The sequence below is a fragment of the Hirundo rustica genome, chromosome 2 (assembly GCF_015227805.2).
Source record: "Hirundo rustica isolate bHirRus1 chromosome 2, bHirRus1.pri.v3, whole genome shotgun sequence".
In the NCBI taxonomy this organism is placed as follows: Eukaryota; Metazoa; Chordata; class Aves; order Passeriformes; family Hirundinidae; genus Hirundo; species Hirundo rustica.
Genome location: NC_053451.1, coordinates 44,934,882 through 44,949,584, shown reverse-complemented (window position 1 = coordinate 44,949,584; position 14,703 = coordinate 44,934,882). Strand labels below are relative to the sequence as shown.

The window sequence follows — 14,703 nt, the reverse complement described above, 5'->3', positions numbered from 1 at the left end:
GTGAGGGGAAGAGGAGGGACAGGCACTGACCTCTGCTCTGTGGTGACCAGAGCAGAACCCAAGGGAATGGCCTTGAGTTGTATCAAGGGAGGTTTAGACTGGATATTTGGAAAAGGTTTTTCACCCAGAGGGTGTTTGAGCACTGGAACAGGCCCCCCAGGGAAGTGGTTACAGCGCCAGCCTGACAGAGTTTAAGAAGTATTTGGACAGTGTGCTCAGGCACATGATGTGACTGGGGTGTCCTGTGCGGGGCCAGAGTTGGAATTGATGATCCTTGTGAGTCCCTTCCAACTCAGAATATTCTGTGAAGTCCAGCTTAATTTTCTAAACCTTTGAGAGCAAAGCCAAATTAATTTGTAATTTTGCAGATACATACACAAGTTCGAGTTTCTAGTAATTCTTATCTACACAAATTACTAGATAAAGTTTAAATTGTATTCAAGTCCCTACGGATGAAAGCATTTCTACTTCCAGACACATGTCACAAAACTAGGCTCAGTACTAAGTGTAACATACAGAACTTTGTTTCAATATACAGTAACAAACAGTATTTTCAGCAGTACATTATATACTCAGAAAAAAAAAAAACCATTTTTCCTACACATCCTTTTTAACACAGCATTCATTTTTTGGTAAGAATTTTTGTCAGTGTTTTGAAAAGCCAAGACTCTTTACTAAGTTGTAATCAAGCATCATTTAATAGAAGTCATACTTGGCTGGATGGTTTGGGTGAAGTGCAGACCGTATGCGGCAAACCTGAGCCTGAGAGCAACACTTGGTGTACTTCACATGTTACAAGCAAAGCCAAGGTTAAGTGTTTCTAGTGCTGATGCAAGTGATTTCATGCCTGGCTGGCTTGGGCTTTGCCCACAAAACCTTTCCTTAAAGATGGGGCTTAATGTGTACTATAATAAGAAGAAACTTTTTGTTGTTGTTGTTTAATTGTGGACAACAGAGCTCAATCACCAGACAAATAACACCTAGTGACAGATCTTTACATGGCAAGTAACTCAGATTTGAGTCACTCTTTATACTTCCTGCTAGATTACTTTCTCTCACAAGACCAACTTTAACCCCAACTCCTTTTGCGCAGCAGCAGTGAAATCAAGGCTGTGCATCCCTAATGAGGAATTCCTTTTCAAAGGAAAACCAAGCAACTTACTTCTATCCTGCCCTTAGCTGCCTGATGCCTTTGTTATCCCTACATCTGGCTACCCAGATCAATTTTTATTATCAATTCATTAGATAGTTTACCTATTTCTTGTCTTCCAAACTCAGGCCTTCTAAGAAGATCTCTGAGGTTTCCTTCTCTAGCCCTGCCTCACCCTTGAGAAAGTCTATGGGAGCTGTGCTTTATCTGACCGGTGTCCGAACTTTCTCAAGGTGACGATTTTCTCCGGCTGCCACGGCTGAGGGGCAGTTTCGGAGCGTCCCGCGGGACTGATTTCCCTCCGGGACATGGGATTCGATCCCGGCGCCGGGCCGTATTTGCAGGGTACTGGCTCCGCTCCGCCCGAGCCGGTGCTCACGGACATCTCGGGCGAAGCCGAGGGCGCTCCCGCGGGGGGCACGGTGCCCAGTCCGGCTGTCCCCAGTCCCGCTGCGTCCGGAGCAGCTCCCGCCCCACGGGCACGGCAGAGCCCAGCGCTGGCGGCGGCGGCTCAGCCCCGCGGCTCTGCTCGGCCCGGCCCGGCCCCGGGTTCCCGCCACCGCCTCCGCGGGCGGCGGGAGGAGCGGGGGCGGGCGGGGGCGGGTTTAAAGCGGCGGCAGGTGAACGGGGGGGAACCTTAAAACTCGGGGCCGGAGAGGCCACGGCAGCCCGCTCCAGAGGCGCCAGCGGACCTGGGAGCGGAGCGGCGCGGGGCGGCTGTCGCGTCCCGCGTGTCCTGCCCAGCCGTGCCAGCCCAGGGTCCGGAGCGGCTTCCTCGTGTTCCTGCCCAGGTGAGGATGCGGAGCGGCTCCCGCGTGCCGCAGCGGTGGGATCGGGATCGAGACGCAGGCTGGGATCAGGCTGTGCGCCCCTCCGAGCGGGTGCCAGGGTGGGGCTCGTGTCGGGGCCGTCCCGGCGGGTCTGGGGCAGCCACGCCGCAGCCCGGACCCCGGGCAAGCCGAGCTCGGGCGGGGGCCGTGAGCCCGGGGCCGGGGAGGTGAGTGCGGCTGGCCGCCAGCCCGTCCCGGGAGGAGCCGTCGGGCCCCCGAGCCGAACCCGCTGTTCGCCGACGGTGCCCGCCGACAGGAGCGGACGGCAATCCTGCCGCTTCCCTCCGCTGAGGGCTCGCAGCCGCGCTGGACCTCGGCGAGATAAAGGTCGGCGTGGAAGGAGGGAGAAACTACTAACGCCAGAGTAGCGATTTGGAGTGGTTTTCAATAATGGTATCTTGGTTGGCAAGTTGGGCGCCCGGGTATGTGGGCTCCCTAATAGCCGATTGCAGTGTTTTGGTAGTGGCAGGTGAGAGGGAGAAAAGTTTTCTCCCCCCACAAAACTTGCAGCCTTGGTTCAGAACTGCAGTGTGAGACGGCGTTGAAGCCCAGGCTGTTCAGCTCAGCGACGTGCACTTCCCGGACTTTCCTTCAGTTCTGATTAGCCTCTCGTGAAAGTCTCATTGACTTTATTTTAATGACTATGCAACAGACATGAGGAAACTTACCAGAACGATGCAGCTACCTCCTCATAGCCTGCAGCTTAGGTCAGTGTACAACATTGCATGAAACGGTGCCAGTTTCAGCAGAGACAAAGCCTGAGAAGTCTCAGGAATTCCTGCCATGTCCTCGAAGTTGTTTTCTTTTTTGCCTTACCCAATTTCACCTTCCTGCATCACAGTAAATCTGACCTCTCCCTCTTGCCTCCAGGCTTGTCCGCGCAAGCTAGGCTCTCGTACCAAGGGTATGTGTTGGGGCACGTTTGTCCTTTGGTTGGGATGGAACTACACCAGGGTAAAAAGTTCTCTTTTTTTCCCCTCTCTGCTTTGTGAGAATGAGAGATTTTTGTAAACTTCGGTCGATATCACGTTGCAAGGTACCACGCTCTCCCTGCAACGCACAGACAGCACCAAGAGGAGATCGAGCTCTTATCCATGGCCTGTGTGGCTCTCCCAATCCAGCCTGAGAGATGATGGACCAGCTATGCAGGTTCCCAGCTCAGGTTTCAATGTGTTTTGTCCAATTCAGCGATGGTTTCCAAATGACTGCAATCAGTGAAAGCTGAGCCCTGAGACTGAAGTCTGAGCTTCAGTAAAACTTACTTTCCAAAGGGCGAAGAATACGGATTTTAGTTTTTAAGAGTAGGAGGAAAGCTGAAATTGAACTTCTCTGATGTTTGACTTTTTGTATTCTGCTGGACTGTGATACCATCTAGAAAATCAACATAAGATCTTTAGCTGAGGGCTTTTTCTTCTCAGCTCTATGGCTCTGATTGCCTCCTTTTTTGGATGACATAGCAATGAATGTGGAAAGGCAGGCTCTGCTCTATCTGCCTTTGCCTGCTGGTTTATGCTATACAAGCACGCAGGCCTGACAGATGGCTTGAGGCTTCTCACCAGTGCTGGCAAAATCAAACGTTGTACTTTTGAGATTAAGGGCCTTGTCTGAGCTGCAACAGAAAGCCTTGGAGGCCTGCTGGAGGTGTCTGGGTGGAAAAAGGATTTCTGCTGAAGAAGACCAAGTAGTACCTCTGGGACAAAGAAAGCAGCTCAGCCTTCTAGGGCTATGGTGCTGTCAAAGAAATCCTGTATAAAAACGCTAGAGAAGTCTCTAATTTGTCTAGATGAAGCTTAACTCATGCAATGATAGTAATTTCTATTGCTTTGGGAAGTACACTGAAAGGCAAAACACTGAACAGGGTCAACCACAGACAGGCAAGGAGAGCATGAGGATGTACGGAGGAACTGTATTAAGATGTACTTATTTCCTGCCCAAAGTCTTGTTGAGAAATACACTGAGGTATGCTTGTCCCATCATGAACTGATGGAAGGAGAGAGTTTAATAAGTTGTTTGAATCCATAAATGGATGACTTAAATGAAAGTGATTTACACTTGCCTATGGCTCTGGAAAGACTGTTAGGAAGTTCTCTTTTTCACAGCTCTAGGGTTGATTTTTCACAGTTTGAAAAGTGACCATTGTGTGTATTGTGTCATCCTGCAGGTAAAAGGACACAGAAAAGAAGATGGACTGGGGAACTCTGCAGGCTGTTTTAGGAGGTGTGAATAAGCACTCCACCAGTATCGGGAAGATATGGCTCACAGTCCTCTTCATCTTCCGCATCATGATCCTGGTTGTGGCTGCAGAGAGGGTCTGGGGAGATGAACAACAAGATTTTGTCTGCAACACACTTCAGCCTGGCTGCAAAAATGTTTGCTACGATCAGTTTTTCCCCATCTCTCACATCAGACTCTGGGCCCTGCAGCTGATCTTTGTCTCCACACCTGCGCTGCTGGTGGCCATGCACGTGGCTTACAGGAGGCATGAGAAGAAAAGACGGTTCAGAAACGGCGAGAAAATTGATATTGAAGAGCTAAAAAATGAAAAGATTCACATTCGGGGCCCCTTGTGGTGGACGTACACCAGCAGCATCTTCTTCAGGATCGTCTTTGAAGCCGTCTTCATGTACGTGTTCTATTACATGTACGATGGCTACCAGATGCCCCGCCTGGTGAAGTGCAGCGCTTGGCCCTGCCCCAACATTGTGGATTGCTTTGTGTCTCGGCCCACTGAGAAAACCACATTTACTATTTTCATGCTTGCTGTATCTGGGATCTGCATGATGTTGAATCTGGCTGAGTTGTGCTACCTAGTGATAAAAATTTGCATGAAAGGATCCAGGAAAACAACAGTTTTGAAATAAGTCCTCAGTTTCAGGATTTACTGGCTCTCCATTTCCCTTAAACTTTCTTAGGTGTAAGAAAACAATAAACAATATTTTCACACTCAAGGAAAAGGATAAAAAAGAATATTCTTATGTGTTGTAAAACCGATTGGCTCTCTGGGAAGCTGATGCTGAAGCAGGTTTTAAAGATCCTAAGCTAATTCAGTATTCCTGCATCCACAATTAGAGAGAGCAGCCTTCTGGAACCAGCTTCTCCAAGTGTGCCTATTGCTGGGATCCTATTGTTGGGACAGTTAACTCTTCAAACAGTGGGAGTGGAAAGGACCAGGGAAGGCTCTAGTGCCCAGAGGAGATCCAGGAATCACAAACACGCTGTGTTGGCTCAGAGGCAAAACAATGTCAAAGGCTTTTAGTTAGAAGTGGGGTAAAGGATTTTTTTTTTTGGCACATCACAGCTTTTGAGAAGGAAGACAGGGAGGTGATTTTGTTTATATTAGGTGTCTTCTGTAAGTAATCTGGAGAGCAAGAAAATGGTGTAGGAACACAGATACTCTGGCAGTGCATGATATCAGCTTTGCTGGGTACCAGCATGCCTTTTTTTTTTTTTTTTCCCCTCATTTTCCTGCCTGCACTGAGAAGCATTTCCTTAAGGGTTAGGGGTGGCCAGTCTCAACTGCCTGTGAATGCCATTAGATCAATGCTGCCTCCCCACAGTCACAGAGACTACAGCAGTGGGAGGAATGAAGTTCATTTTTCATTCTCTTGATCAGATGAAAAAAGGACTGTCACCTCTGGGAGGGTGGAGGGTGTGCAACTGTCTTCCTCCTTCTCTTGTTCTCCCCCGGTACCTTGTAAAGAATCTCAGTACAGTAGACTTTATCTGATGAAGAGATGTTTTACCACCTGGCTGTTCCTCACTCAGCTGTATACTTCTAAAACTTTTTTTTTTTTTTTTTCCCAATAAAAACCAAGGAAAAAAAGCCTTTTAGTTCTGTTGGTTATCCAAAAGAATTGCTTCAACTTACAGCATGATATCCAGTGCTCTTTCCATTGCTCCTTTTTTTTTCTATCATCTTTTCTTCATAAAACCTCCCTGTTTTCAAATGAGTTGAGCAAACCACTCCCAATCTCTCTGATATTCCACATTGTGAGATTAAATCACCATTCCTTTTCTTAGAGTTGGTCTGGCAGGAATTACAGACATCTTGCAGAGCTAAAATAGCAAAGGGACTCAATCAGAAATGAGGAGGAACTTGATATTCTTCTTTAAGTTCACACTGCTGTGCTGTAAATTCTATATTACTAATTTGAAGTACTATATGAGTCAATCTGGTCTTGTCTCAGAGTAGTCTTGAAAGATGCTTTATGCCTGTAATGGGCAGAATATGGCACTTAGGGCAGCACAGTTTATCTTCCAAGTGCCTGCCCATTGAACCCACTTCTAGAAATCTGTCTGTTTCTCCTCCTTAGCTTTAATAACTGGCTTTTCCCCAGAATGAATGAGAGCAATCTTGGCTTCTCTGTGTGCATTCATCTTTTACTGCACATTTAAATTTCTCACTGTTGGAGTAAACAACGAAGCTGCATGAATTAAGACTAATGACCCTTCACTGTGCCCTGAAAGTGGAGCATAAACAGGCTTCCCTTGCTTGTGAGCTACAAGTGTTACAACTTGACTGCAGATGGAAATCTGTCATCTAAGAGGAAAGCAAGAAAACTATAAAAACACCATCCTCAGAACCATTTAAAAAAAAATTAAAAAAAGAGAAGGTCATTGATAATGAGCTGGACTGGAAACTTGGACTGTGGAAACATCCTTAATTCAATTCCAAAGGACACAGTTTGTCACGTATCAGGTTTGTGCTCGAGAGAGTTCCTGCATTGTTCCATGTACAAGTATGAAGAGAGCAAACTAGTCCCAGTGCTCTAGTATTACATTTCTTTTGTAACAAGATTTTTTTTTCTGAAATTATAATTAAAGCACTTCTGTGGTGGCTGTTTTCTGTATTGCTTGTATGTGCTGTGTGTTACCTAATGCGTCTAATGAAAATCTATTTACCATAGTGGAAAATGCATGCACCAATACTATACTCAGTAGCCAAGGGCTAGTGTAAGGAATTTAGCCTTCTGCTGCAGGTTGGTGTTTTCCATTGATTACACTGCCTGTTACCCTGAGGTTTCCTGAGCTCAGAGTGGAAGGTCACATATGTGCTCCACTTGAAATCAAATATGCTGCTTCAGACAGCCTTGCAGCTGGAAAAGGCCGGGGATAAACTTAACCAGCTTCATAGGGAAAGAGTTTGATTTTGCTGCCTACCTTTGAATTTAGCTGGAACTTGGAATGAGACACGCCAAAACTGTTAACACTAACACTATGAAGTTATCTTCAACTAGCAGTTTGGCAACCAGATTATCAGACAGAAAAAAAAAAAAGATAGAACTGGGGAAATTGTTTGGATGTAGCCAAGAGAGGGCTTTGATCCAGAACTGCAGCATCAGGCCATGATAACTCTGAGATCTGTGTATATTTAATTTAACTGAATAGCTGCTTTGTATGTAACAAAAAATCAGATACTTTATAGGAACATGGGAATTGCACCTATTTCTGCATGTGCCACATTGCATAGCTGACCTTCTACAGATAGATTTCATACAGATTAAAATATATTGCTGGGTTGAAATTGTGTGTTTTCTTTCCTGAAATGCACTAGTAGTGTCTGCATTTCCAGTACTTGGTTCCTAGGCTTTCCTCAGAATAAAGATTGTAAAGCATGTTGAAAACTTAAGCAGCAAATCCAAGGTCATTTCTGTAAGAGAGGCTGATTCCTCATTGTTCAGTGTCCAGTATAGCCAGGACGTAAAGTGCCTAATAATGTGGTATCAGAACGTAAGAATGGGACCGGCTGAAATTATTCTTGGACTGAAATTGCAAAGAAAAATCACCATTGACTCAATCAGGTTAAACTTCCATCCAAAACCTTGAATGGAGCAAACTACAAACATGTTTATCAGAAGAGTAGGGAGATGAGGGGAAGCAAACTTCATTGGTAACTCATGGACCCAGACAGAGAAAAAATCCTAACTACCTTGGGAGAAAGACTGTTTTAAAAAGAAATCAGAAGTATAGATCTTCTGTATTTATGACTTTTGGATATAGAGATATAAACCTTTATTAAAGGTTTTCTTGGACAAAAATAAAAATATCCTTCTGTTGTTTACAGTTATTATAAGCCAATGTGTTATTTTATAGCTGATAGGACAAATGTAAAAGACAAATTACATGGTCTGTACAGAGAAGTACACTCCTGTACTATGGAGGTTCAATTCCAAACAGCAACTCTGCCAAAAGCTGCTTTATTTTATAAAAAGTGTACTGCAGCATTAAGGAGCAGCTAAGAGCACTTTTCTAGAAACTAAACGTGGTGAAAATTAATTTGGGTTTTTTTGGTTGGTTTGTTTGTTTGGTTTGTTTTTGGTTTTGGTTTTTTTCCCCTCTAATTGTAATTTCCTCACCTGAAAATTAGGCTAATGGGGTTTACCCTGGAACAAAATCACACTCACATAATTGCACTGCATTTTTGTTCACCTGTTCTGATATTCAGGACAGCCACTACCCTGACAGTTAAGTATGGGGTCATTTGATTTTTCACCATCTTTTTATCTACAGTCATTTGAACTTGTGTGCAGACACTGGCAAGAGTAATGGTAACTGTTTGAAGCTTAATGAGCTAAGACTAATGGTAATGACTTTGAAGATAGTTCAGAAGGTACCTACACTGTTGTCCCCATCTGACCAACCTAGCTTGTCGTTGTCATTTTCTCTTACAGATTATGTTTCTCTTCTATAAAACTGGCTCAGCTTGGACTTGGCTATTTTCTATACAAAGTTTCCCAGCCACCAAAAGAAAGTCAATAAGCTAGGGCATGGAGATGCATTGATTTTTAATTTGGAAGGCCCAGGTGAGGAAATAAGTCACATCTCAGACTCTCCATCTCTGAGAACATTCCTTGCTCTTGCTGTGGTTGGTCCCCATTCTACCATAGATTTAAATGTCAGAATTGGTCACATTGCACTTACCTTCTGCCTTTTTCTGACAGTTTAATCACTGCCACTAACTCAGAGATAATTTCACATCCATCTGCTCTATGTATTAGATTAGCCAAATCCATTGTATTTGAATTAGCCATCTACTAAAAACATCCTCTCCAAGAATGCCACCAGGTTGACAGATGCTTGCATAAGTCTTTGTGGTTTAGGAGTGATATAGTATCAGCGTGATGTGCAGTTTAGGGAAGTATGTTTTCAGTGAACTGAGAGAACTTGTAGAGTTGAGCCGTGAATGACTGCAGGTCGTAGATGAATGTTTTGAACAGCAGCATATATTCTGTGTGCTGCTAAGAACCAGCATTTCAGTCATAGCCTGACACAGTCCCCAGGAAAAGGAATATTGTGGTGTGTGGTGCAGACACACTTGTGTGGTGCAGACACACTGGTCTGAAGCACAAGGCATTTTTCAATGGGCAAGCTGCGCTGGGTAAGTTTACTTCTTATGCAAGATGTGTATTTTCTGTTGTCTTGGCAATTATGGCCATTTAGACACATTATCTGGGAAAGACAGCAGGTTTAAAACTGTAAGTTGAGATAATGAAATATGGTTTAAAAGTGTTCTGCAGATAATCTTCTGTGGCAGTTCAATCTTTATGACAACATACAAAAACTCCTCCCACACCTCTCAGCAATCCACACATTAGCAGGAGGAATGCTGCACTTTCTGTTGTGATGATTGGAAAACTTGCTATCTGTTTGGTATCCAGCTATCAACATTTCCTTCGTCACAAGACTTCTTTCACTTGATTTGAAAGTCCTGGTACACGGAGTCAACAACCCGGACTCTCATTGTTCCTGAGTTTTCCCAATTGAAAGATAAAGGTGACAACTGCGTCATGTTCACAGGATCAGAACAGTTTAATCAAGCACTGTTTGTTAAATTCATTGCAACAGATGCCAGAAAAAATATAATTATTGTGTGGTAAAGATTTCAAACCTATTGTATGTTGCATCATTTTTGTAATGTCTGCTTACAGTTTGTCATGTCCCAGCCCTAGGTATTGCATCCTTTCCAAGGACTGAGCATTTAATATACAGTTTAAACAGCTTCCACAATCTGTCCAGCACAGATTAAAAAAAAAAAAAAAAAAAAATCTATTCCTTTACACACACGTGCACAAAGAGACAGAGCAGCAAATTGACTAAATCATTCTCTCACTGTTACCTGATAGAAGACTGAATGAGACATTGCAACATGGATTTGTCAGGCATAATTTCTGTCTATGTCATGATAGAAGCTGTTGTGTATTGCAGTAAAATAGTTATTAATGACTCATTGTCAGAGCATCAGGATCCACCAAATGGGATAAACTGCAGCTGGGAGGAGCTGCAGGTATGTGGGAAGATAAGCTCAGGATTAAGTAAGATCTTTTATCACCGGGAGAAATGGTTAACAGTAGCAGTGTTAGAAGGTAGGAAGGTCTAAATGCTTCTATTGTGAAACATGAAGCACTTGCAAAACTATCGGATGGAGACCTGTTCTGAAGTAAAGAACAGTTTTGTAAAGAAGAGCCTGGGAATTTGTGGAAGATCATCCGTGGAACATTACAAAATAACGTGATTGACTTGAGAAAACATAATTCTGGTATGCATTCAAGGTTTGTGAAAACCAGGATGTTTTCAGTCTTGTTAGTACCCAAAGTCTATTTGCCAGTGCAGGGTTTGTCCAGGACGATCTCTGTCAAAATGGTTCCTTTGTGCTATTAGCACCTGTGATCAGACATTGGTGTGCTATAGTATGTTCTACCTAACTAAGTATATGAGGTGGTATTGTGAGTAAATAAAATTCCAATTAATGTAAGTGAAATTGGTGATGGATTTGTTTCCTTCTCAGCAGAGTTCATAAAAAGCTCCTTATGCCTTGGTTGTGCGTATCACAAAATAGGCATTTGTTCAAACAGGAGAAGAACAGAAACTCCGATCACTGCTCGGTTTTGATCACTGTTCAGTTTGGCTGCCCATTTTTACTACCTGTGCAAACATTGGTGGAGTTCACTGAAGCCTGGTCCGCAGCCAGGAGATTATTTCCCACCAACAGCATGCCATTTTGTGCTACCGATGTCTTTAATTCCAAAGGCAGACCATCACATCACACAGCAGCTTGAATTTTGTAGAGGAATTTTCCCTTACATAATACTGGATTTTTTTCTATTTTAAAAGAAGGTGCCAATTGCTGTTCCTTTTTGTGGAGGGCAGCAATTATTTGAGGCCTTTACAAATTCATCATGCATGACACCCAGGTAGATTCCTGGTAAAACATACAGTATTTGCTCTTATCCTGAACACAGTGAAAAAGAACACCCTTGTTTAGAAGCCTTGGTTGTGGTTTGGCACAAAGGATGGCCCACTGGCAATACTAGTTTAGGGCATTAATACTGATGTTATTCTTTCCTGCTCATTCTTACCCTGTCTGTATCTCCCTCCCACCTCATTCAACACAGTGCCTCCAACTCCAGGATCCGCACTGAGCCAGCACAGTTGTTTGCACAGCTGCGCTCAGCATTGGACTGGCCCACTGTTTGAGCTGATGAAGAAACAAATGTTTTGCTTTGCTGGATTGTTTTTCAGATGGATTAATTCCTTGATCTTCATTACAGGGAGGCCGTATGAACTTCCACGCTGACAAGACTGTGGGCAGTAGGCCACGGTGTTGGGCAAGAAGAGCTGCAGGGAGTGAGTGGATGGGGTGGAGGGAATGGCAACATGAAGCATATTTGCTGCTGCACATGCTGCAATTTCAAACCACAGCCTCTGGCAGTGTTTTCCTCAGTGACTGCTACTAAAAAGGCAAAAATCTTAACTGCCTTTGCTCTCTTTGCTGCTGTACCCTGCTGTGCTCCCTACTCCTCTGTACTGGCTCAGCTTCTTAGCTACAGGCCATCTTCTTCCTTGCTCCAACACAATCTTTCCTCAACTGTTGTATGAGTTGATTTAATTCATTAACTCAGCAGTGAACTAGTTGAACTCTGCATTTTAAATTTGTTATCTTCAGCTCAGATTTCTACCAGATTTCCTGTTGTGGCAGGAATCAATGTATTTCAAACACCAATATTTTTATTACATATTTCTGTCTGTAGTGTCGGAAAAAAAATAGCACCACACCATGACAGAATGATAGCAGGCAGAATTCCTCTTAGGATTCAGCATGACCTGTGTCTCTCTTTGATTCCTCCTCCTAACAGATGCCTGGCTTGTACAGTTATAGTTCCTCCTCTGCTACATCTTACATGGAGCTTTTATTCCATGAAGATGAATGGAAAGCATCTTGCTGCTCCATATCCCAGAACATTCAGGTTTATGTTGTTGCAGTTCTTGTTGTTCTTGTTGTAGTATTAGGAGACTTGCCACATTTCCAAAGGAAAGAACCAGAAAGGACCAGAGGAAGCTGGTTCTGGTGGGGGAAACATCAGCCTAGATTCTCAGTGCTATTCTCAGAACCATATAACCTAGGACGAGATATTTAGTCTTCCTGTGCCTCCATTCCTACAAACTAGAACTCACAATTTCATCCTACAAAACTAGAAAAAATACTTCCAGATACCAGTTCTTATGCTGCCTTTTCTGATGTGCTTAGCAGTAGTGTTGTACAGAGCAAGACACTATTCGCTCACTGGTACAATAATTAAAAACAGTATATAATATGAGATCAAACAACAACTTCAGTGTTTCTATTGTCATATTATTTATTATTTAAGTAATTCTCAAGTCCTTCAATTCATCCATGTAGAAAACAACTACAGATTTTAATCCTCCTTGCTTCAAGCTGTGCCTCCAGAGGTAGCAGTACCCTTTCCCAGAATTTAAATATCTTTAGTGCCATCTTCTGTAGGGCAGTGGCATGTCAAGCGCAATTCTCTTTACTGACACACCGCGCAGTGCCACAACGAGCTGAACTGAAGGCAATTATAACTCTTTTTTTTCCAGCTGACTGTGTGGACAAAACTGGTGCCAGTGCAGCCAAGCCATGTGTCACTTCGGCATGGCTTATGACTGATGACATGTACCACAGTTTAGGGGTCTTTCCACAAGACCGTGCTTGGAGGCACAGTTACATAACAGTGATCCTCTTCCGTACTTCAAAATGGATGTTTAAATTGGAAATAGCTAGGGGTAAAACACTGTTTTAGATCAATACTGATCTGAAAAAGTCTATTTTTCTTGTTGAGCAGCAGCTCAGGTTCAGACTAAGATCAATCAAGAAATACCCCCTTAATTTATAAGATCTTTTCATAATTTCGTAAAGCTTGGTGTCTATTCTTTATTTTCTTTCTATGTACCTTATCATGAAAACCTGATTCATCTAACCTTAAAAATACCTGCCTGATTGCTGTGTCTCCCCATGTCCTGAATTCACTTTGATTCTGTGCCAGCCAAATCATGTACTGCTAAGTGTCTGTCTGCATGTGGAACAGGGGTTGTCACCTGTGTGGAGGCTTGGATGGAAAACAAAAGACTGTGCTAAAAAGATAATTAATCCCTCTCTGGAGACATTCAAAACCCAGCTGGACATGTTCCTGTGTAACCTGCTGTAGGTGACCCTGCCTTGGCAAGGATGTTGGACTGGATGATCTTCAGGAGTTCCTTCCAACCTTAACCATTAAGGAAGGCTGAAAAATTTGTGTGTATTTTAATGTAAAAATTTAAATGTCACCTTAAGTTGTGTGTCGTTGTCTAGCCTTAATGCCAATCCTTTAAACATAATGAGAACTAGCAGTGCTGTGCTTCTTTAAAGATAAGTGAGCAGGTAATTAGCAGGATGGCTCTTCCAAAGAAATCTTTCTGCCAGAAGTCCACATGAAGAGACACCTTTGAAGAGCATTATCTAAATCTGAGCCTATTTTCTTTCTGAATAGACTCCTCAGAGAGACAACTCCTACTTGTTTCTATTTACCCCTTGTTTGGCTATAGATCCTCTTGTTCAAGTATATGACTAATAAGTCATAGATCCTCAACATGTTTTCATGCTTGGTCTTTCATCAGTACATAATTGGTTCTTCACTTTTAAAACTGCTTCCTTCAAGTTTTCCCCATGGATTTTGCATCCTTGCTTGTCCCATTTTTTACAAATGATCCAGAGGGTTTTGCTGACAGACCAAACCTCTTCTTGTATGAACCCTGAAGGGAATTCTTAGAAAGGAAATTGTTAGCTGATGGGTGTAGTCCCATGGCAGGCAGGCATTGCATCAGCTTCTCCTAGTTTGAAATGTAAAGGATTCTATAATAAAAACCTTCTGTGGCACTACTAAAAGGATGCTCTAGAATCTCACTGCCCTCCTGAGTAAGAATATTTTTCTTAAAAAAAACAGGGGTAAAGACTAGTTTGTACAGGTAATGGGAAATACCACTTCAAACTTCCAGAGAGTGAAAAAGCCATCAGAGAAACACCCAGTGCTTCATGCTATTAAAACTTAGGAGCTAATAAACTTCACTGCATGAGGAAAGTTTTAATGTTAGGAGTTACTGCAGCTGTTGGAATTCCATCCTGTACCCTAAGACAGCCTCTCATTCCCCAGTGCTTCAGGATCAGCCCTGTGATAGCCTGTGATACCCTTACAATCATGGCAGCACATTTACAGGGACCAATCAAGCAGTGCAAGAATACAAGAACATGGGCATGGTCAGATTCAGATTCTCAACAGTTCTCTGCTACACACAGCTCCTCAAAGTGTCTCAAAAATTTTATTGGACTTTTTTTACTAAATAAAGCCTTGGGAATGACCAGTGTGGTTCTGTTTCCAGCTCTTAGTAGAGTAGCAATCAAGACAAACACAT

At 43.3% G+C, this 14,703-nt stretch overlaps 1 protein-coding gene across 1 annotated transcript; it reads left to right on the top strand.

Moving 5' to 3' along the window:
- Positions 1-1,802: 1,802 nt before the first annotated feature.
- Positions 1,803-6,826, top strand: GJB2 (gap junction protein beta 2). The gene is made up of 2 exons (XM_040057267.2): positions 1,803-1,941; positions 4,142-6,826. The coding sequence occupies exon 2, from the start codon at positions 4,164-4,166 to the stop codon at positions 4,839-4,841; it is 678 nt and encodes a 225-aa protein (XP_039913201.1). The 5' UTR covers positions 1,803-1,941; positions 4,142-4,163; the 3' UTR covers positions 4,842-6,826.
- Positions 6,827-14,703: the final 7,877 nt, after the last annotated feature.